The 23,111-nt window shown below is 46.0% G+C and overlaps 2 protein-coding genes across 2 annotated transcripts in view; one reads left to right on the plus strand and one right to left on the minus strand.

Annotated features, from left to right (window-relative positions):
* Positions 1–10,747: 10,747 nt before the first annotated feature.
* LOC130113669 (metallothionein B) lies at positions 10,748–11,595 on the plus strand. Its single transcript, XM_056281246.1, has 3 exons — positions 10,748–10,874; positions 10,957–11,022; positions 11,380–11,595. The coding sequence occupies exons 1-3, from the start codon at positions 10,850–10,852 to the stop codon at positions 11,469–11,471; spliced, it is 183 nt and encodes a 60-aa protein (XP_056137221.1). The 5' UTR covers positions 10,748–10,849; the 3' UTR covers positions 11,472–11,595.
* Positions 11,596–16,469: 4,874 nt separating this feature from the next.
* anapc13 (anaphase promoting complex subunit 13) overlaps positions 16,470–23,111 on the minus strand; it is a 43,580-nt gene continuing 36,938 nt past the window's right edge. Inside the window, exon 2 of the mRNA XM_056281244.1 lies at positions 16,470–16,879. Coding sequence (XP_056137219.1) covers positions 16,754–16,879 — 126 coding nt within the window. The 3' untranslated portion in view covers positions 16,470–16,753. The remainder of the gene's footprint in view (positions 16,880–23,111) is intronic.

The following is a 23,111-nucleotide window of genomic DNA, read 5'->3' on the forward strand; positions in this document are numbered from 1 at the left end:
ATTTTTTAAAAAAAGCAGCGAAAAGTGAACAGAAAACATTGGTAACATCAGGCTCTAGCACAGACTGGTCTCTAACCGTAGGCAATATAACGTCCCTGAAGCAGGGCACTATGGGAAATGTAGTCTTATTGCCTGGCAGTAGCGGCTAACCAACTAGCCAGTTAGCATGTCAGCCAAACTGCATCAGGATCGACAACTTTTTTAATGTTTTTCTCAACAAAATCTGATGCCAAAGCAGGGTCATCAAACCTGTGAGTTTGTCCGCTGGGTAAGGTAATGCGAAGCGTTGCCGGGTAGAGAAGACCAAACTTGATGTTTGGGCAAGAGTGGAGCTCCTTTTTCACTTTGGCAAAGGCGGCCCGTTTCTTGGCAACCGCTGGAGTGAAATCCGGGAAAATCGAGATCAATCCTGCCATTGTAGAATCTGGTTCCAAACTTGAAACAGGTTAACCCTAATAACAAGCGGACGTGGAGGTTCTCCATTTTTGGGCCTTGCACGGAGGGTACGATGGGCCCGATCCAGTACAGGTTTGTCATCAAGTCCCAATAGGTCTTGTAAGAGTTGGGCAGTAAACTCGGTGGGTCGCTGGCCTTCCAGACCCTCAGACAGGCCCACCAGGCCTCGCATTTCTTGGAGAGAGAGTCGACCAGGGTGTTAAGCGTGCTAACATTAGCTTGAAGGTCGGCTAGCCTGCTATCGTGGTCGTTAGCCGAGCGCTCGAGGTCAGTTATAGTCTCAGTCTGAGAGGCCAGTTTAGCTTCGATTGACTCCAGAACCGCCGTAATCTCTCTTTTGACAGCACCCGAGACGATGGATTCAAATTTATTGATGATGTCGGAGCGCATTTCGTCCATCATCTGCCTCATATTCATTAACAGAGCTTCATTAGCATCTAGCTGCTGCTGGGGTTCTGGCTCAGGAGAAAGCCGAGGCTTGTTGCCGCGACCTGATTTGGGAGCGTCGGATTTCCCTCAATTTGCTATCATAGATCGTCCTCAATCGAAAAAAAGTCACTTAAAGCAAGTAGCTGCAAAAGCAAAACTCGAAAAGCTACAAAAGTGTAAAATAGTGCAAAAAAGTATAAATTAAGTCACATTTCGGCGGAGCACCTGCAAAACACATCCTACATCAAGCCTGCTCAGCAGCGCCCCCCCTACACAGAACATTTTGAGTACTTTGTTCAAGCAAATGGGATTGCAGATGAGAAGATTGTGGTAACGTTCTTGAGTGTAACGGGACCGAAAACTTTTGGTCAGCTGCGTTGCTTGGTCCAGCCAGCCAAGCCTGGGACTAAAAGCTACGCTAGCATAGTGGCTACGTTGATGGCCCATTTCTTACCCAAGCCACTGGTCATTGCAGAACGTTTTCGTTTCCATAAAAGAAACCAAGAGGAAGGGGAGAATGTAACAGTGTTTGTGGCTGCACTGAGGGGGCTAGCAGGGCATTGTGAATTCAATGATGTGCTGACTGACACCATAAGAGACAGACTCGTGTGCGGGCTGAGGCTACTCAGAAACGTCTGCTAACTGAAGGTGCACTCACAGTGGATAAAGCTGTCGAGATTGCTGTGTCAATGGAGCTAGCTGCCAAGGAGGCTCAGCACCTCAGTGCAAGTGGTAAACTGCACCGGGTCTCCAGCACATTTTGCAGCTGAGTGTTGGAGTAATGACGTGGATTGCAGGAAGTGTAGAAAAAGGGGGCACCTGGAACGTGCTTGCAGAAGTAAGGGAGCTGACAGAAACCCAATGGTGTGGTTACACCGCCCCGAACTGCCTCCCCGGCACGTTCAAGCCACTCCCCCAGCTCGGACGTGCCGGAAACTTCCGAGCGCTCGGCTCGCACTCTGAGGAGACGAGCGCTGCGCTGCACCAGGTGTTTGCCATCATCCATCAGGCACACCTGCTGCAATCAGGCAGCCCTCTACAAGAAGCCTGCCAGAACGTCTCTCCGTGCTTCGACGTACTGAACCCTGCGGTAAAGCTCTGACAAGCCCTTCAGCGTTCCTTGCCCTCATGGTAATCCGTTTATTCCCAGTGTCTATATTCGTGTCTCTTTTTTCCCTCCCAGGACTCTCCCTCCGCGACTTCAATGGCTCCCCGCGTCTCCCTCGCTCCTCGCCCCCAGCAACCTTCACGTTTCCCCCCCCCCCGGACCTCTCCAGCGATCTCCCTCCGTGTCTCTCTACCTGGACCCCTCCTATTCGGACTTGACTTCCTGGATCTCGGACCCGGACTTCCTCGGACAACCCCTTGCTCTACGGATTCGGACTTTGGTAGCCAGGCGCACATCGTCTCAACACCGCACACCTGAGACTCGCCCGTCATTATCCCCTGTGGCAGTGTTGTTTGTTTTTCTTCCCTGCATTAAATCGCCCTTTGGGTTATCCCGGTGCTCTGTTGTCTGTCTGTCCTTTTGGGTTTCGCTACACTGGCCTCTGGTCTTCATTCGTGATTCGTAACAGAACGTCGCAGTCAGAATGAGCCAAAGCAAACCCGAGGGGCAGGCGGTCGCTCAGGGAGCTATAGCCCCTAAGCCCCAGAACCCTATAGCTCTCGAGGTTGTGGTAAAGAACCACAGCACTCAACTCTCCCAACTCCATTCTGAGCTTAGTGGGCTCCAGGCAAACTCGCATACCTCGGCGAGCACCCTTGCCTCACTCTCTGCGCAGATCGCTGCTCTGACTGTGGCAGTGTCCAAGATCAGCGACTGCCCTGCTCTGGCCCCGGTCCCTGCCCCCAGCCCGGCCTCCGGATTCCCCGTTCCTGGTCCCGACGTTCCCCCTCCTCCGAGTCAACCCCCACTGGACCCCCGGTTCGAGCCTAACCTTCCCTGCCCCAAGGCCTTTGGTGGGGAGTTCGAGCTGTGCAGGGGTTTCCTTGGTCAGTTTGAGCTCCTGTTCAAACACCAGGCAGCCAGGTATAGGACAGGAGAGACCAAGGTAGCCCTTGTTATGTCCCTCCTCACCGGCAAAGCCCTCAGCTGGGCCATAGCGGTGGTTGGCCATACTGAGCGGCTCGCCTCGGACTATGGTGCCTTCCCCCGTGAGTTCCGTCTAGTGTTTGACCACCCAGCTGACGGGCAGGATGCTGCCAGCCGCCTCCATTCCATCCAGCAAGGAGCCAGGTCGGTGGCAGATTATACCTTGGAGGTGAGGATACTCGCGGCAGACAGTGGGTGGGATGACACTGCGCTCAAGAGCGTGTACAGGAGGGGGCTGAGCGAGCCCACCAACAGGACGCAACTCCAGCGCTTCCTGGGGTTTGCAAATTTCTATCGGCGCTTCATCAGGGGGTTCAGCCATGTGGCCTCCCCCCTCACTGCACTCACCTTCACCCTCCGCCCCTTCTCCTGGACCTCGGATGCAGAGGCCGCCTTCTCGGCCCTGAAGAGGCTGTTCACAACGGCTCCGGTGCTCGCCCACCCGGACCGGTCCAGGCAGTTCATCGTGGAGGTGGACGCATCGGACACGGGCATCGGAGCCGTCCTCTCCCAGCGGTCAGAGGAGGACCAGAAGATCCACCCGTGCGCCTTCTTCTCCCGGCGTTTCAGTCCTGTGGAGAAGAACTACGACATCGGCAACAGGGAGTTGCTGGCTGTCCACGCCGCCCTAGAGGAGTGGAGACACTGGCTGGAGGGAGCAAGGCAGGCATTCATTGTATGGTCCGATCACAAGAACCTGACCTACGTGCGGACGGCTAAGAGGCTCAACCCCAGGCAGGCGCGCTGGGCTCTCTTCTTCAGCTGGTTTGACTTCACCCTCACCTACCGCCCGGGCACCAAGAAAGTCAGGGCAGACGCCCTCTCCCGTCTGTTTCCCGAGGGGTCCCCTGACGCCCCTGACACCATCCTTCCCCCGTCCCGGGTGGTGGGTGTCGTCACCTGGGCCATCGAATCAGTGGTGAGAAGGGCCCAGCGCGCCCAGCCCGACACAGGCAATGGACCCCGGAACCGGCTATTTGTGCCTCCCTCGGTCCGGCCCCAGGTGCTGCAGTGGGGTCACCCCAGCCGTTTTGCCTGCCACCCCGGTGTCCACCGAACGGCGGCCTTCATCCGCAGCGGTTTCTGGTGGCCCACCATGGAGGCAGACACCAGGGAGTTCGTGGCTGCCTGCACCACCTGCGCCCGCAGCAAGGCTCTCCAGCAGGTCTCCTGCGCCCCCTTCCTGTCCCCGGCCGACCTTGGTCCCACATTGCCTTGGACTTTGTAACTGGCCTCCCCGTGTCCCAAGGCAATGACACCATTCTGACCATAGTCGACCGGTTTTCCAAGGCCGTCCACTTTGTTGCCCTCACCAAACTCCCCTCTGCAGCCGAGACGAAGGACCCTCTCATCTCCCATGTCGTCCGACTCCATGGGATTCCCCTGGACATTGTCTCTGACCGTGGTCCCCAGTTCACTTCTAAGGTGTGGCAGGCCTTCTGTAAGGGGATTGGGGCCATGGTCAGCCTCTCCTCCGGGTATCACCCCCAGACCAATGGGCAGGCAGAGCGGGCCAATCAAGCCCTGGAGGCGGCTTTGCGTTGCGTTACCACCAGCAACCCCGACTCCTGGAGCAAGTACCTGCCCTCTCCATGGAGAGTTCGGCTACCGGTTTGTCCCCCTTTGAGTGTTCTCTTGGTTATCAACCCCCTCTGTTCCCCCGTCAGGAGTTGGAGGTGGTGGTCCCGTCCAAGAGGGCCCATCTCTACAGAGCGGGCCCGTCGCAGCGCCAACCGGCGGAAAGTGCCGGCCCCAGCCTATCGACCTGGCCAGAGGGTATGGCTCCTGGCCCGGGATCTGCCTCTCCCTACCCTCAACCGGAAGCTGGCTCCCCGCTACTTTGGCCCCTACACCATCGACTGGACCGTCAACCCTTAGGCGGTGCGTCTCCATCTCCCTACCTCACTCAAAATCCATGTCTCTCACCTCAAACCGGTAGCCTCCAGCCCCTTGTCTCCCCCTGTCCAAGCTCCTCCACCCCCCAGGGTCCTCGACGGTGGTGACATGGTCTGGGATGTCGACCGGCTGCTCGCCGTACGCCGCCGGGGGCGTGGGTACCAATAACTGGTGGACTGGGTTGGCTATGGGCCCGAGGACCGCAGCTGGGTTCCCCGGTCCTACCTGGCCGACCCCGCAGTCCTGGAGGAGTTCTATCGGGCGCACCCCAACACCATCGGATGGTCGCCCGGTGTCTCCCGTAGGAGCGGGGGTCCTGTTGTGGTTACACCACCCCGAGCTGCCTCTCCGGCACGTTCAAGCTACTCCCCCAGCTCGGACGTGCCGGAAACATCCGAGCGCTCGGCTCGTGCTCTGAGGAGACGAGCGCTGTGCTGCACCAGGTGTTTGCCGTCATCCATCAGTCACACCTGCGGCAATCAGGCAGCCCTCTACAAGAAGCCTGCCAGAATGTCTCTCCGTGCTTCGGCGTACTGAACCCTGCGGTAAAGCTCTGACAAGCCCTCTGGCGTTCCTTGCCCTCTTGCTAGTCCGTTTATTCCCAGTGTCTATATTCGTGTCTCTCTTTTTTCCCTCCCAGGACTCTCCCTCCGCGACTTCCATGGCTCCCCGCGTCTCCCTTGCTCCTCGCCCCCAGCGACCTTCACGTCCCCCCCCCCCCCCGGACCTCTCAAGCGATCTCCTGGACCCCTCCTATTCGGACTTGACTTCCTGGATCTCGGACCCGGACTTCCTCGGACAACGCCTTGCTCTACGGATTCGGACTTTGGTAGCCAGGCGCACATCGTCTCAACAACGCCCACCTGAGACTCACCCGTCATTATCCCCTGTGGCAGTGTTGTTTGTTTTTCTTCCCAGCATTAAATCGCCCTTCGGGTTATCCCAGTGTTCTGTTGTCTGTCTGTCCTTTTGGGTTTCGCTACATTGGCCTCTGGTCTTCATTCGTGATTCATAACACCCAAGGCAAGTAAACAAAAAGCCAATGCCCAAATTCAAAAAGAGACAGTCTGTACACAGTGTGGAACCAAGCCACACCACTGCTGAGCCCAACAACTCATCAGATGAGGCATCAGTATATGTAATGTCAGTGCAGGGAGTTCCAGATGGATATTGGGAAACTCCACTGCTGGAGGGGAAACCAGTGCGCATGGAAGTTGACACCGGTGCAGCCGTCTCCATCGTGTCGTATGCTGTTTACAAGGAAACCTTGCAACACCTTCCATTACAACCAACCAGCCTCAAACTGAAAACATACACCAGCGAGTCAGTGCGAACAAAAGGTGTCGTCATTGTCACAGTCCTTTTGAATGGCCGGATAGCTATACTACCACTGTATGTAGTCAAAGGCAATGTTCCATCTCTGCTGCGCCGGTCGTGGCTGGAGGAGCTCACACTGCACCGGCCTGCAATTCGTATGGTGTGCAAAGGTGAAAAACGTCTGACAACGATTCTGAACAAACATGCAGATGTGTTCAAGGAGGAACTGGGAATGATGAAAGACATAACAGTTAAACTGAACATTCAGCCGGGTAGTAAACCAAGGTTCATGAAAGCCAGACCAGTTCCCTACACAATAAAGCCAAAAGTGGAAGCAGAGCTGGAATCCTTGGTCAAGAGGGCGTTCTGGAGCCTGTCAGCTGGAGTGACTGGGCCACTCCAATCGTGCTAGTTATAAAAAAAAGATAACTCGGTAAGAATCTGCGGCGACTTCAAAGTCACCATAAACCCAGTGCTCGAGGCTGAACAATATCCACTCCCCCACATTGAAGAGCTTTTCACTGGATTGGCTGGAGGACAAAAAAATCAGCAAAATTGACCTCACACAAGCCTACCTCCAGATGCAAGTCGATGAGAAGTCAAGGGAACTGCTCATGATAGTCACCCACAAGGGCCTCTACCAATACTGCAGGCTACCCTTTGGAATAACATCGGCCCCAGCTCTCTTCCAGCGTGCGATGGACCAGATACTGAGTGGCTTGGCTGCCATCCAATGCTACTTGGACGACATACTGGTCACCGGGAAGACAGAGCAAGAGCACCTCGAAAATCTGGACGCCACACTGCAGCGGCTGGAAGAATATGGACTCACGGTCCGCAGATCAAAGTGTGAGTTTTTCCAATCTGCAGTAGAATATTTGGGTCACGTCATAGACTCACAGGCCTTACACAACGCTCCATCCAAAATCACAGCGATAATGGAAGCACTGACGCCTCAAAAATGTGAGTCAACTACGCTCTTATCTCGGGCTCCTAAACTACTATGGGAAATTCATACCGAGCCTCTCTTCTCTGCTGCGACCGCTTCACCAGCTGCTGTGCCGTGGCAAGGCATGGAAATGGACTGAACAGTGTGAGGCTGCCTTTGTGCAAACAAAAAAGGCACTGCTTGAGTCTGACATGCATACACACTTTGGGCACACATTGCCCTTACAACTCGCACGTGATGCTTCCCCTTACGGAGTGGGGGCAGTCATTTCACACATCATGCCCAGTGGTGAAGAGCGGTCGGTCGCGTTCGCTTCACGCACACTCAGCCAAGCCGAACACAACTATGCGCAAATTGAATGAGAAGCGCTGGGAATTGTGTTTGGGGTCAGAAAATTTCACCAATATCTGTTTGAGAGGAAATTTGTCCTTCTGACAGACCACCGCCCCTTGACAACAATTTTTGGGCCCCATACTGGTATTCCTTTGTATGCAGCCAGTCAGATGCAAAGATGGGCCTTGTTGTCCGCCCACGACTACGACATCAAATACCGCAAGTTGGAGCTGCATGCAAATGCCGACAGCCTCTCTAGGCTGCCCCTGCCGGTTGACCATGGTGAGCCACAGCAGGCTGGCATTTTCTGCTTCAGGCAAGTGGAGGAGGCTCCCATCACTTCTACTCAAGTGAAACGACACACCCTAAATGACCCTGTGTTCTCCAAACTGATGGATGTTGTGATCAGCGGAGGGAATGGGAACCTTCCAGAGCTAAAACCGTACCTAGCAAGAAGGAATGAGCTCTCTGTGCAGGCAGGATGTCACCTATGGGGACGCAGAGTGATTATTCCACCCACGCTGCGAAAAAGGCTACTACAGCAGCTACATGCAGGCCACAGCGGAATGGTCCGCATGAAAGAACTCGCAAGGAGCTACTTCTGGTGGCCTGGACTGGATGGACAAATAGAAGAGACTGCGAGAACATGTCCATCTTGTCAGCGGGTGCACGGCATGCCACAGCCAGCCCCCCTCCACCCGTGGGAATGGCCAGAGAGACCCTGGCAGCGCATCCACGTTGATTTTGCTGGCCCATTCGAGGAAAGGATGTTTCTGGTGGCAGTTGATACTCACAGCAAGTGGCCGGAAGTGACCATAATGAAATTGACAACAGCTGAGAAAACCATCGAGAAAGTTGGGGAAATGTTCAGTCGGTTTGGTTTCCCGGAACAGCTGGTGAGTGATAACGGGCCCCAATTTGTCTCACAAGAGTTCGAGTGATTCCTTGAGGTAAATGGAGTGCAACACATCTGCTCTGCTCCCTATCACCCATCTACTAATGGATTAGCAGAGAGATTTATTCAGAGCATGAAACACGCTTTGAAGGCTTCTCAGGGCCAAGACTCTCTCCACCAGAGGCTGAACAGCTTCCGACTGTCTTACAGAAATGTGCCCCACGCAACCACAAGAGCTGCTCCTGCGGTACTGCTCACGAAGAGACAGCGCCACACCAACCTCGACCTCCTAAAACCACCAATGACCAAAGAGACTGTTCACCTGAAACAATAAACTCAGGTTCAACAACAACGCCAACATAAAGCAAAAGAAAAGATTTTCTTCCCAGGTGACAGTGTACTGGTATGCAACTATAACACCGGACCAAAATGGGTGCCAGCCACCATTCTGGCACAGACAGGGGCTGTGTCCTATACAGTCTGGACCACTGAGGACATCATCTGGAGGAGACACACAGACCAACTGCTTTCTGCAGCAACAGCATCTGGGAACACTACACCACCACTACCAGTGGTCTGTGCAGAGCCATATGAGCAGGACAACCCAGCCTAACCCAAACTCACCCAGAATGCACCAGGTCACATAGAACCTGCTTCTTCTGGGCCCACCTCTTCAGCAGTTTCAGAGACAGAACTGTCGTCATCCTCCACACCGACGTCTGTCCCTGTTGCATCCCTTGTAGATCCGCCAGAGGCCGGTGCTAACTGCCGGTATCCCCAGAGAGAACAGTGGTCTCCTAAACGCCTAGATTTATAGTAGCCACACCCAGAAGAATGGGGCAGAATAATCCCCAGCGTTATGGCAGGGTCTGAGTAGTCCACCTCATTTGCTTAGTAAAAAAAAGAAAAAAAAGAAAAGTGAATGTTGTTGCTTGTCACTGGGAGTAAGGGGGACTGTTAATTCTTATTGGTATTTTGTAATTGAAAAGTTTTGATTCCAGGGATTTGAGACATTGTAGTTACCATGGACAATATAATGTTTACATGTCATGATAGTGGCTTATTTGGTTACAGGTGAGGTGTTCTGATTTTAGTGACGCCACATGTTCATGAAATGGGGAGATGTTATATATTGTGATTATATCTGGTCCGTTGCTGCCACCTATAGGCGTTGATAGTACGGGTGACGAGGAGTATCGTGTGACAGTTGTGAATAAAACTACCGGCTGTCGTGACGGCGAATTTGGAATCCGTCTCCTGACTGATTTATGTTGTAAACCTAGCAGCATAAATTCGGCAATACTCTAAGGAAGATACAACATACAGTATAGTATATATTGTAATATGATGATTGACGGGATTGTTTTGACATGTGGAAGAAGTCAGTCTTCGTTACTCTCTCTCTCTCTCTCTCTCTCTCTCTCTCTCTCTCTCTCTCTCTCTCTCTCACACACACACACACACACACACACACACACACACACACACTAGTGGTGCTTCTCCGGCAGGCATCCGTCCATCAGTTTTCCCTACTTTGACAGATTTACCTGCTTCTTCTAAACTCCACATTTGTATTATATGACACAGTGTTTTTAACGGCGCACAGTTTAAATACCGTCACAGGGACTTATGGAAAACTACTGAAATCCTGCTCATGTTAAGTCGGCGGGGCGGGTGCAAAATAAAACGATGGGGTTTTTTTTGGATTGCCCACACACCGCGGGGCTCGGGCCGGGTGCAGAGCTTGGATGGCGGTAAATGACATCAACCACACGTCCCGGAAATCATCGATAGACGGTTTTCGTAATTTGTTTTGTGTACCGTGTGCACAGATCGCAAACACCGAGTCATACAACTATGAGAAAAGTCTACCTTGTGGCCGTACTGAAATAAGAAGTCCGGAAAAATTAACAGATTGGATTGAATTCATGGTTATGTTATCTCTTTTGATTTGAATTAGCTTTGAATTTTAACATGAGTAAATAACAGTGTATTTTGACATTTCGACCAGTCCCTGGCTTGGTCATGGGCCTTCGGGTAAACGATACAGTTTATAAAAGCGATTTATTCCCGCAGAGAACGATGATATAAAGACCCTAACAGCTTATTGTTTAGTTTAGGAGCATACCGCTTGTTGCTGTGTTCAACCTCTATCAAAATGCTGTGTTCTCTTTGCAAATGCTTTAATCATAGGTTTTAGGTCTTGAAGAGCCACTTGGGAAATGTCTGATGTAATTTACAAAAACCCCACATGCTATAAATTTTGGGATCACGCGTCTCTGGGGTTAACAAACTCGTGTGCACAACGTCGTGTACTACTCATTTGCAAACACGGGTGCACGACCAACGTATTTTGCACCCGATTCTGTTACTTCCGGGATCCTATAAAAAGCATACTCTCGCCAGCCAACTTCAAAACACTCTACCACCATAGCCTGTGACAGTTTGGGAACTATCAAGTGACACGTACGGATAAAACATGGATCCTTGCGACTGCTCTAAGAGTATGTTGTAGTTTTTCCTCTAAAACTATGTGCTTTGTTTATCTGTTTCACTGCTAAATTTACCTGATGTGATTGTTTATAGCTGGAACCTGCACCTGCGGTGGATCCTGCGCTTGCACGAACTGTTCATGTACTACTTGCAAGAAAAGTAAGAATTCGAGATTCCCGCACCGGGCAAAAAAATAACCGGTTACATGAATGTTAACGTTTTTGTGTGGCCTGGGTTTTGTGATGTTGGAAATATGTTGAGTCAAATGAGCTGATGTAGGCTACCCGATTTATACCAGAGTCTGGAGTCATAAACCCTTGTTTTGTGTCCGGTTAAACTTGGAAGACCAGCATGTAACCAAATGGTCGCACTTTCAAACGATTCCTTTTCAGTTCCTAGCTTTTACAAGTGCTTGTATCGTAACTTCTGACGAACGTAGTCTTTGCATAAATGTGATAAATAACCCAGGTGGTGTTGCACTGCAGAATAAACGGCCACTGCTCCCTCCCATTGCAGGCTGCTGTCCATGCTGCCCATCGGGCTGCGCCAAGTGCGCCTCCGGCTGCGTGTGTAAAGGGAAGACGTGCGACACGAGTTGCTGTCAGTGAAGACCCGTTTTGATCCTCCCAGCGCCCGTATTTCTGGAACTTGTGTAACTCTGTAAATTAAGATGCTTATTGGAGATGCAGTTCGTGATGTAGTTTGTTTTGCTTAATAAAATAAGGAACTTGGCCACGCGTGTGTATTTTAAGCATTTTTGCCCTGTTTCGGCTTCAGCCTAAAAATTAGACCAGCTGGACGGTCTCCCATTAAAATACTACGTAATTGCAGACTACCCCTTCTCAGCACACTTAGCCGAAGGTGTGTGGGGGCTGTTCGCTTTTTTACTAATGCATCAAAGTATTTTTATGGGTTTCAGTTAGTAAAATTTCGTTCAGAGCGCGGATACAGGGCATGAATGGGATACCTACGACAAGAGCACTACGCCATTAAAAGGCGTCTGGTTGCAACCAAAATGGTTGATGCTAGAGCCAACGGGGTGCAGGCGCGGAAGTAGCCGTGATTGGCTGTTGCAGCAGCCAAAATCCCAGGTTCTCGAAGTAACGTCTCAATTACTTCGGTCTTGAACTTGGAAAATTCCAAGCGGAGCGAGGTAACTTGTAGAGCACGAGACTATACAGAACTGTTCTATGGAGAGTAACTCTTAAAACCGCCACCAACACCAATGGGGGACTTCTTAATGCACAATTGCAAAGTGGCATGCATCCCTGGGGAAAGTAACACATTGGCTTGTATTTTGATACTGAAACTTTCAACCAGTCAGTGTCAATTTGGTTGTCATGGTAGTGCTAATCATATTAAGGATAAGGCCAGGCTGGGGGGAAGCTAGTGTTGGATAGTACCAGTTAATATGGGTTCTTTCTCATGATTACGAAAATGAAATTTGTGGGCACATTTCAAGTGTAATGGACCATTTTAGCTCAACAGGCTGTCAGTCACCGAGTGCGTCTGAGGTTCAGCAACCACTATCAGCAATGTTGGACCCTTCGCACAAGTTTGTTTTTAATATTTGTAATTCACATTTTCTTTTGACATTTTAAGTTCTTGCTCAAAATTTGATAAAATTGTATGGAAACATGGTTAATGTCAGAGTGAGTAAGTAATCTTTAAGGCTATTTTAACAGCTATTGTTTGGGATTTCCAAGTTTCAGATCTGTTCCAGAACTACATCAAACAGATTTAATCAGTTATTATAGAAACTACCAAATAAAACTGCGTACAGCCATGGCTATGCGACATTTAAGCAACCGTGTTTTATTTTCCTAAAATCTGAAAGGTGCTATGTCCAAGTACTGTCAAGCTCCAATAATGATGGCCTCTCGTCTCAACCTTATGCAATTTTTTTTAGAAGCCAGCTGCCATTCACCCACTGACCCCCATTCATTTTAAACTTACTGTGCTTTGAGAACCCCTAGCAGCCATTTCCAGAGTGGTGTACCATTTGTTAAAGTTCCCTTGCAATTGAGCTTGTAAGTCAGGTTTAATTGTAAGACCAAGATTCATCTTGTTGCACCTTGAATCAGTACAAGGCCTAAAACGGTTTACATTGGGTTTTTGTGACATGTCTGAGGCAAAATTTAGTGAGACATTTACTTCCAGAACATGGGCTGCTGAAATAGTAGGTGGTCACATTTTTGCTCCATTGCTCCTCACCCCACAGAAAAGATCATGTGACTTCTGGTCCACAGCTATGAGGTCCTCACAGCTGAGGCATTATGGCATCAAGGTCATATTAGCTGCAGCCACCTGTAGTTTCATTTATTTTAGACAAAAACCACTAACTCTATGGACGGGGCACAGGTAAAGCGCGGGATGCCATCCCAGTATTCATGGACTTGTGTCCATGCCTGTTGCATTGAGGTAGAATTCGGACAATATGGATTCATTCAATAGAATGTCCTGATTGACAGGAAATGACTTTGGAAAGAAAAAGTATACTCATAGATAAGGGACCATTATAGCATTTTACAGTGAAAGGAGAATTTTTTTTACATTATAGTTTCCTAATTTATTAATTATTAATACTTATAGGGCCCTGTGATGGCCTGGTGGCCTGTCCAGGGTGTCTCCCCGCCTTCTGCCCAATGATTGCTGGGATAGTTTCCAGCATCCTGCAACCCTGAGAGCAGGATAAGCGATTTGGATAATAATGGATGGATGGATGAATGGATGGTTGATGGATAGATGGGTGGATGGATGGATTATAATTTCATAGTAACAGAGAGGACAGGCCACCAAACTAAGATTTTTTTTTCATTAAAATTCCAAAATATGGAGTTTGAGAGAAATGACAACCAGTCAATTTTAACAAGTGTTTCAGTTTGGAGAACTCTAGAAAGTTCAGTCCACCAGATTTATAAGTGTTCATAATGACAAACTTCTTAACATATTTTTTTTCTAAAATGACATCAAACAACATTACAATAGTTTTACACACTTTAGTTAACCTTTTGTGGAAGAGCAATGTATGCAAGTGGAGAGATACGTTCAGCTTTGGAGATAAGTGTTCCCTTTTGAGAAAGAGCTCTGGGACCACATGTTAATGTTTGCCTTAAGCTTTTTCTTTAATGGTTAAAATTCACATCACATGTCACAGTATTTTGTAACCATAATTTTAAAGTATTAAACCTAGGACTCAAGTGGAACAAATAATTTGAGTTTCTCAGAAACGTGGGTAACAAACAACTCACATTTGTTCAAGTTTAAGGTGAGATGTGGAGCTTGGAACATGTATGAATAAAGTTGATTGCCTTAAGAATTTGTGCAGCATATTTAAAAGGAGGGTAATGTCCTCCACCAGTTAGCACATAACTTCTGTCGGCTTTTAAGGTGCCTTATACATCGCTGTTGTGGATGAGTTGCAAGAAACTGGGCACTGACCACAAACAAGTAAACCAAAACTGGGCAGCGCTATCCAACCTTTCTTGAGATGATAAACCATGTTTGTTTAACTCAAAAATTTGCATTTTTACAGTGTTTTTATAGTTCTCAGCAGAAAGTTTCCAATCCCAACTGTAATCAAAGCACACCTGCAGTTATGAATTCATTTCCAAAGTATCATTATCTAAGAAGTCAATATATGTACTTTTGTCCAAGAAAAAACATCAATAAATATTTTTAACAATTATTAATCTGTGATGGCCTAGTGGCCTGTCCAGTGTGTCTCCCCGCCTGCCACCCAATGACTGCTGGGATAGGTTCCAGCATCCCCGCGACCCTGAGAGCCAGATAAGTGGTTCAGATAATGGATGGATGGATTTCCAATCAGCTTAAAAGGGTCTACCAAGTGATTGGTTTTAGTGAACCTGCACATCTGTAAATTCTCAGATAATGCATCAGTTGTGTGTGCTCTGCCTCAGCATACTTAAACCAGGGGGTATATGTTCACTCATGCTCCCTAGACCTCCTAGTTGAACACAAACACATTTAAGCTTCCATTGGAAAGGAATGTAAACTTTAATTCACCACTTGGCAGCCAAACATGACACATTTCCAAGACATTGGTTTTTGAGTAGACGGTTTTAAAATGATTTTTTCCAGGTCCACTTGCAGAACTCAACCAGCAAGTATCACATTAAAATTACAAGAATCGCAAAGCAAAGAATCGTTTAAAGTAGTTTGTTGTCACACATACAAGCAGTAAACAACAGCTCATGTTCATGGGCAATCACATTGTGAATAGCCTATTTGTGTGCATTCAAGGCATATGGCATTCAGGTATATTACACCAAAAATTATAACCACTTTTCTCTGTAATTGATGTCTTGTTAAAGTTGTGGTTGTTGGTAATATTTGGATTTAATTGAAGTTTCGGTTCTGGAGCAGTTTATAGCAATATCTGTTCCTACTTGTGTTATTCCACCATACTACTCTTTCTATGCGGTCTTCACTAAGAACGTTTCTGTTAGTTATTCAGCTAGTCAAAATAAATGTTTTATTGTCCTCCAATGAACAGTTGGCTGGTTCGATTGGGCAGTTTAATAAAGCAGATTTGTAAAATTGTGAACACAAAAAGAAAAAGAACTTGTGGTCACATCAGAAGCTAGCAACATTTTGTCAAACTGTTTATTTTGTCCAAAATATGGAATAATGTTGAACATCATTAACAATATATACTTACAAAACAGCCGTTTTATGGTCGAAAACAAAGGTGAAAAGGAGTAAAAATGCAACTGGCTTGCTTGGATAACTTCCATGATTGACCTGCTGCATGTTTAAACTTCCTGTCTGAGCAGAGAAATGGCACTCAAAGTAATCAGTAAGTGGCAGCAGACCCAATGCAACAAAAACACACTAATTTTGTACAATGTATTCTGTGTTGCGATTACAACACACTTTCCACTGCTATTTCTTTATAGGTGTGTACAAACAGTCTAAATATCAAAATGTATGAAATGTAAATATCAAAATATCTGTAATTATGGGCTAAAAAATTATAGCAGTGGATAGCACATGCCCAAAGAGCAGGTGCTCCACACCAACCTCCCAACTCAAGCCACCCTCTCCACCAACTTCAAAGCAAAAGTTCACACCCCCAGGGAGTCATTTCATAGGTCTCGTGTTTAAGAGCAGTTGTGCTGACCAATCTGTCATAAATATAGCAAATATGTATTTATCAAAGATTTAGACTTCCAAATCACATTTTTTAAATTCATATAGTTTTGCCTTGCAGTGACCTGGAAGATTGTTTTACCTCAATAACTACAGTATGAATAACTCCAAATAGTTTTGTAAAATAACTGTAAGATTGAGATGGCTTGGACATGGACATGTGTGGAGGAGAGATGCTGAGTATATTGGGAGAAGGATGCTGAATATGGAGCTGCCAGGGAAGAGGAGAAGAGGAAGGCCAAAGAGGAGGTTTATGGATGTGGTGAGGGAAGACATGCAGGTGGCTGGTGTGACAGAGGAAGACGCAGAAGACAGGAAGAAATGGAAACGGATGATCCGCTGTGGCGACCCCTAACGGGAGCAGCTGAAAGTAGTAGTAGTAGTAGTAGTTTTGTAAAATAACTGAGATTTGGTCAAAAACAATTTGGGGACCATTTTATGTGAAATGACATTTATGGTAAAATAATTTTCTCACATCTTGCAGGAAGGACATGCAAATGAAAAAAAATTGCAACCTAATTTATAATCTAAACATAGATTCATTTTACTCTATAGAAGTAATTTAAGAAAAGCATTTTAGTTCTTAAAAATAAATTTACCACCCGTGTTAAGTCACATCTTGCTAGTTCTTGAACCAATTTTCTTCTGTCCAAGGAAATGACACATTGGCTGGATGGAGAGTGGACGGTAGAGGGCTGAGGTTATCCAGATCAGGCCATTAAATTCCGGTGTTAGGTGTATTTTCATAGAGGTTTTGCAAAGCCAGGTCTGTCCACTTCATCTCTTGTTCTTTCACAGACTCTGTTGATCCTCCATTGTCCTGCTCAACCTCAGGCAGTTCACTCTGTGAGAGAAAAATAGAGTAGACAAGATGCCATCAATTATATGATTATCTTAGACCTGGGTTCTTATACCCTCTCTTTACCGATTTACATTCAATTTTTAGTCATTTAATTCATGCTTTAATCCACGGTAATACATCTCTACCAGCTAAACAAGGATTTACATAGTGACAGGTGAAATTAAAAAAAAAAGTATAAGGAAAATTTAGCACTACTACTTTCGGCTGCTCCCATTAGGGGTCACCACAGCGGATCATCCGTTTCCATCTCTTCCTGTCCTCTGCATCTTCCTTTGTCACACCAGCCAACTGCATGTCCTCCCTCACCACATCCACAAACCTCCTCTTTGGCCTTCCTCTTTTCCTATTCCCTGGCAGCTTCATATTCAGCATCCTTCTCTCAATATACCCAGCATCTCTCCTCCACACATGTCCAAGCCATCTCAATCTTACCTCTCTTGCTTTGTCTCCAAACCATCCAACCTGAGCTGTTCCTCTAATATACTCACTCCTAATCCTGTCCTTCTTCGTCACTCCCAGTGAAAATCTTAGCATCTTCAACTCTGCCACCTCCACCTCCTGTGTTTTCATCAGTGCCACTGTCTCCAAACCATATAACATAGCTGATCTCACAACCATCTTGTAAACCTTCCCTTTAACTCTTGCTGGTACCCTTCTGTCACCAACCACTCCTGACACTCTTCTCCACCCACTCCATCCTGCCTGCACTCTCTTCTTCACCTCTCTTCTGCACTCCCCGTTACTTTAGACAGATAACCCCAAGTATTTAAACTCATATGCCTTCATCAACTCTACTCCTTGCATCCTCACCATTCCGCTGTCCTCCCTCTCATTCACACATATATGTATTCCGTCTTGCTCCTAATGACTTTCATTCCTCTTCTGTCCAGTGCATACCTCCAGCTCTCCAGGCTTTCCTCAACCTGCACCCTACTCTCGCTACAGATCTCAATGTCATCCGCAAACATCATAGTCCACAGAGACTCCTGCCTGATCTCGTCCGTCAACCTGTCAATCACCATTGCAAACAAGAAAGGGCTCAGAGTCGATCCTTAATGTAATCCCACCTCCACCTTGAACCCATCTGTCATCCCAACCGCACACCTCACCACTGTCACACTTCCCTCATACAGTGCATCCGGAAAGTATTCACACCCCTTCACTTTCCCCACATTTTGTTATGTCCTTGAGTGGCCCAGCCAGAGCCCAGACTTGAACCCCATTGAACATCTCTGGAAAGACCTGAGAATAGCTGTGCAGCGACGCTCCCCATCTAACCTTACAGAGCTCGAGAGGATCTGCAGAGAAGAATGGGAGAAATACTCCGAATATAGGTGTCCCAAGCTTGTAGCTTCATACCCAAGAAGACTTGAGGCTGTAATCGCAGCCAAGGGTGCCTCTACCAAGTACTGAGTAAAGGGTGTGAATACTTATGTACATGCAATATTTCAGTTTTTTATTTTTAATAAATTTGCAAAAATTTCTACAAAACCTTTTTCGCTTTGTCATTATGGGGTATTGTATGTAGATTGATGAGAGAAAAAAGGAGTTTAATCCATATTGGAATAAGGCTGTAACATAACAAAATGTGGGGAAAGTGAAAGGGTGTGTAGCGCCGCATTATGTAATAAGGCCGCATTATGTAATAATGTAATACATTTTCACATCATTATGTAATAACGCCACATGTCGTAATAACTTGCCGCATTTTGTAATAAAATTCTTGAACGCAATATGTAATAAAGTTTGCCGCATTTTGTAATAAGTTGTTACATATTGCACCGGTTATTACAAAATGTGGATGTTACACTTTTTATGAAGAAAATGTAATAATAAACCACCAAAATTTATGTCTTGATTTGAAAAAAACATAACGTCAGAACATTGATTTTAAGCATTCTAGCATGACTCAATTAAGAATTAATTTTTCTAGTAAGATGTTTCATTAGTCAAAACTTATTCAAATATAACTGTTTATTACAATCATAGAGAATGTGTTTGAATGTTCAGAGACAAAAACTGCACTAAATGCATGTTACAGACACAAACATTATCAGTGCACTGAAATGTCAGGAGACATACACACATCTGCATAATGTTATGCATATATACGTGATAGAAAGCAGACAAAAGACAGAAACAAATATGGAATAGAAAAAACTTTATTCCAGTTCCATTTGTGTTAATGCAACATAGATGTCCTTTTCTATAGTGGTTAACAATAGTATAAACTGACTAAAAACAGCCTAAACAATCTTTCAAATCAAAATGAGATATTTCTAATCATGTTATTAAAATAAAAAAGAAGGCTAGCCACACTTGCCGATTAACAAAAAGATTTGCAATATTTCCAATATACAAGAAATTTACTTACGACTTGAAAAAAAAACATCTTCTCTAGTAGCAACAGTAGAAATACCTTTTCCTCCAACATAAACTTCTCTTAAAACAACCATCACTTAGTAAGATTAAAGATAAACAGTCAGAAAATTATTGAACTAGGTACAACAGACACATACTGTTCAAGGTTAAATGTGATCTGTCACATTTGGAAGTTCCTCCTATCATTCTTTCCTTTATTCATTCACTATTTACATCATATCTCTCCTTCCTTCCTTCCTTCCCATACTATGTTTTCCAAAAAATGTCCTTGATTTTGAAATGTCCACAGCTTGTGTGCCTCAACAAGACCCAGGCCCTCATCCACTTGCTATTTTTTCCAAATAGCTCCTTTAATCTCGCTGAGAGACCACTCCCACGTCCAGCTGATTTATATAGCTTCATAATACTAATGACACTGTCACTGTCATGTTCCAACTGAAGGCTTTCAGCTAAAGATTCCCTGATGTAGATTTGAGGAAGAAATCGTGAGGCAAGGTCTTGAAAAAGTTTAGAAACCCTGTTGAATACACAGAGCATTGACATGTCAGCATGTAGTGTCAACTGAATAACATATGCCAGCAATTCTGTCGGCAGGTTGGGCATGTCACAATTTCCATCATCATATAGAAGGGCATCATCATGGGGTATATCCAGGGGATCATGATGGTGTTCATCCAGAGCACAGTCATCTGGTTCATCCGTGAAATGGTGATGGTTTTCAACAAACGTAGCATCATGACATTCATTCAGGGCATCATCATGGAGAACATCTGGTTCATCATCGTCTTGGTTTGATCCATTCTCATATCTTTGACATGTCCTTTCCCTCTCAGCTTCCACAATATTCTCAATGAATGAAGACACTGACCCCTCCAGACTGAGATAATGTGCTCCATGCTCCTCTGCAATATGTCCAATGACCCAGCAATGGCAAGTTTTCTGAGTATGTGTTAGACTGAGATATAATAGAAGAGGCATCAGTTCCCAGTGTGGAGATAATGAGAAATTGGACATTGAAAATCTCAGCTGCCCTTTGTAGTGTGATGTGAACCATTTTTCTTGCACTTAAGCATCACCAGGAATCTTGAACTGAACTTTGTATTTTGAAAGCTTTATGTTATGTTTCATGATCCTACCAGGCAACACGCGATACCGTTTCGAAACTCGATGGGCACCATCTTTCACTCTCACCAAAACAGCTTCACTGACATGATAAACAGATGGAGGATTTTGTTTAGATGCATGCCGGATCATCCGTTTACTGCAATGCTCAGTGGCTTTCTTTGCCATTTGTCTTTGTCTTCTTCGTTTTTCCTCAAATCTGAGCCGCTGTTTCAGGGAGGGTAAATTACTTTGTGGATCATTCGTGGATTGTTCACCAATGACACTGGATGGAGAACCTGCCAGGGGATGCATCACCGTGTTACTTTTTCTCCCATAGTATACTTGAAATGGAGACATCCAACTTAAAACTTCCTTTGGGTCTTCATTTAGCACTCGGGAATATGACGGCAAATGTTTAACCCAGTTAACCCCTTTCCTCTGACAATTCACAAGGTCATACATGATCTTTTTCCTCAGCACTCTGTGGGTCCTCTCTACCTTTCCTTGGCTTTGGGGATGGTACGGTGAACTCTCAATTATTCTCACTTGCATTGATTCCATCAGCCTTCGCACAGCTCCTTTAAACTCTCTGCCTTGATCATGCTGCAAAACTTGAGGTGGGCCAAGTTCAGTATAGATATCATAAAGATGTCTTGCAATCTCTGAGCTGTCTTTACTTTTTAATGGTTTAAGCCATGTGTATCGACTAAAGACATCAATCACAGTGAGGATGTATCGATATGTGAAATGGCCATGCTTGATCTTCCACTTTCCCATATCAAGGAGGTCAATCTGATGCCGATCCTGTACTTCTTTGGCCCTGATGGGCCTCGGAATGGGTTTATTTCCAAATCTAGCCTTGTGGAGTTGGTAGCGTCTGGAGCAGTCCAGTGTTTTTTGAACCTTTCTTTCACTAATGCCAGAGTGTTGCTCATTTAGTCGCTTATTCAGCTTCCTCGCACCTGATCCCTTTGTGTCATCCAGACCTTTTTTTACAATGCCACCAACTGCAGACTTCATAGCTACTGGCTTCCCGGCACATAGCAAGGTCTCTCCATCCTTGCTCAGAGAGTAGAGATTCCTATTTCTCCACAGCCTCACCAGAGCACTTTGTTGCACTCTTGTACGTGCATTGACAGGAACATTGAACTCTCCCTTTAGTTTCTTCACAATGACTTCATAGACATCTTTAGTCATTGATTGTTGTTGTCCATATCCCATGCAGACAACCCAAAGGGTACAGGCCACAATTATGCTGAACTGTAGAGCTGTCAAAAAATATTTTGTTTAATTGAATATATCACGTTGTTGTATTATGTTATAGCGGTAACTTACAGTAGTTTGATGTTATTGGTCCCCGAAATTAATCTGTCATTTCAGAAACTTTCTAAAACCAATCTAGCATCTGCTAGTTTAGCTTATCATTGCTAACTAGATCATGGTTACTAACTTAAAAGTTTGGGCTTTAATCTGTTAGCATTTCATATTAGTTGCAAATCAAACAACATACACTACCGTTCAAAAGTTTGGGATCACCCAAACAATTTCGTGTTTTCCATGAAAAGTCACACTTATTCACCACCATATGTTGTGAAATGAATAGAAAATAGAGTCAAGACATTGACAAGGTTAGAAATAATGATTTGTATTTGAAATACGATTTTTTTTACATCAAACTTTGCTTTCGTCAAAGAATCCTCCATTTGCAGCAATTACAGCATTGCAGACCTTTGGCATTCTAGCTGTTAATTTGTTGAGGTAATCTGGAGAAATTGCACCCCACGCTTCCAGAAGCAGCTCCCACAAGTTGGATTGGTTGGATGGGCACTTCTTTGAGCAGATTGAGTTTCTGGAGCATCACATTTGTGGGGTCAATTAAACGCTCAAAATGGCCAGAAAAAGAGAACTTTCATCTGAAACTCGACAGTCTATTCTTGTTCTTAGAAATGAAGGCTATTCCATGCGAGAAATTGCTAAGAAACTGAAGATTTCCTACACCGGTGTGTACTACTCCCTTCAGAGGACAGCACAAACAGGCTCTAACCAGAGTAGAAAAAGAAGTGGGAGGCCGCGTTGCACAACTGAGCAAGAAGATAAGTAAATTAGAGTCTCTAGTTTGAGAAACAGACGCCTCACAGGTCCCCAACTGGCATCTTCATTAAATAGTACCTGTTAGAGCCTGTTTGTGCTGTCCTCTGAAGGGAGTAGTACACACCGGTGTAGGAAATCTTCAATTTCTTAGCAATTTCTCGCATGGAATAGCCTTCATTTCTAAGAACAAGAATAGACTGTCGAGTTTCAGATGAAAGTTCTCTTTTTCTGGCCATTTTGAGCGTTTAATTGACCCCACAAATGTGATGCTCCAGAAACTCAATCTGCTCAAAGAAGTGCCCATCCAACCAATCCAACTTGTGGGAGCTGCTTCTGGAAGCGTGGGGTGCAATTTCTCCAGATTACCTCAACAAATTAACAGCTAGAATGCCAAAGGTCTGCAATGCTGTAATTGCTGCAAATGGAGGATTCTTTGACGAAAGCAAAGTTTGATGTAAAAAAAATCGTATTTCAAATACAAATCATTATTTCTAACCTTGTCAATGTCTTGACTCTATTTTCTATTCATTTCACAACATATGGTGGTGAATAAGTGTGACTTTTCATGGAAAACACGAAATTGTTTGGGTGATCCCAAACTTTTGAACGGTAGTGTACATTTCTGAGAGATTCTCTG

Source organism: Lampris incognitus, chromosome 6 (genome assembly GCF_029633865.1).
Source record: "Lampris incognitus isolate fLamInc1 chromosome 6, fLamInc1.hap2, whole genome shotgun sequence".
Lineage (NCBI taxonomy): Eukaryota > Metazoa > Chordata > Actinopteri > Lampriformes > Lampridae > Lampris > Lampris incognitus.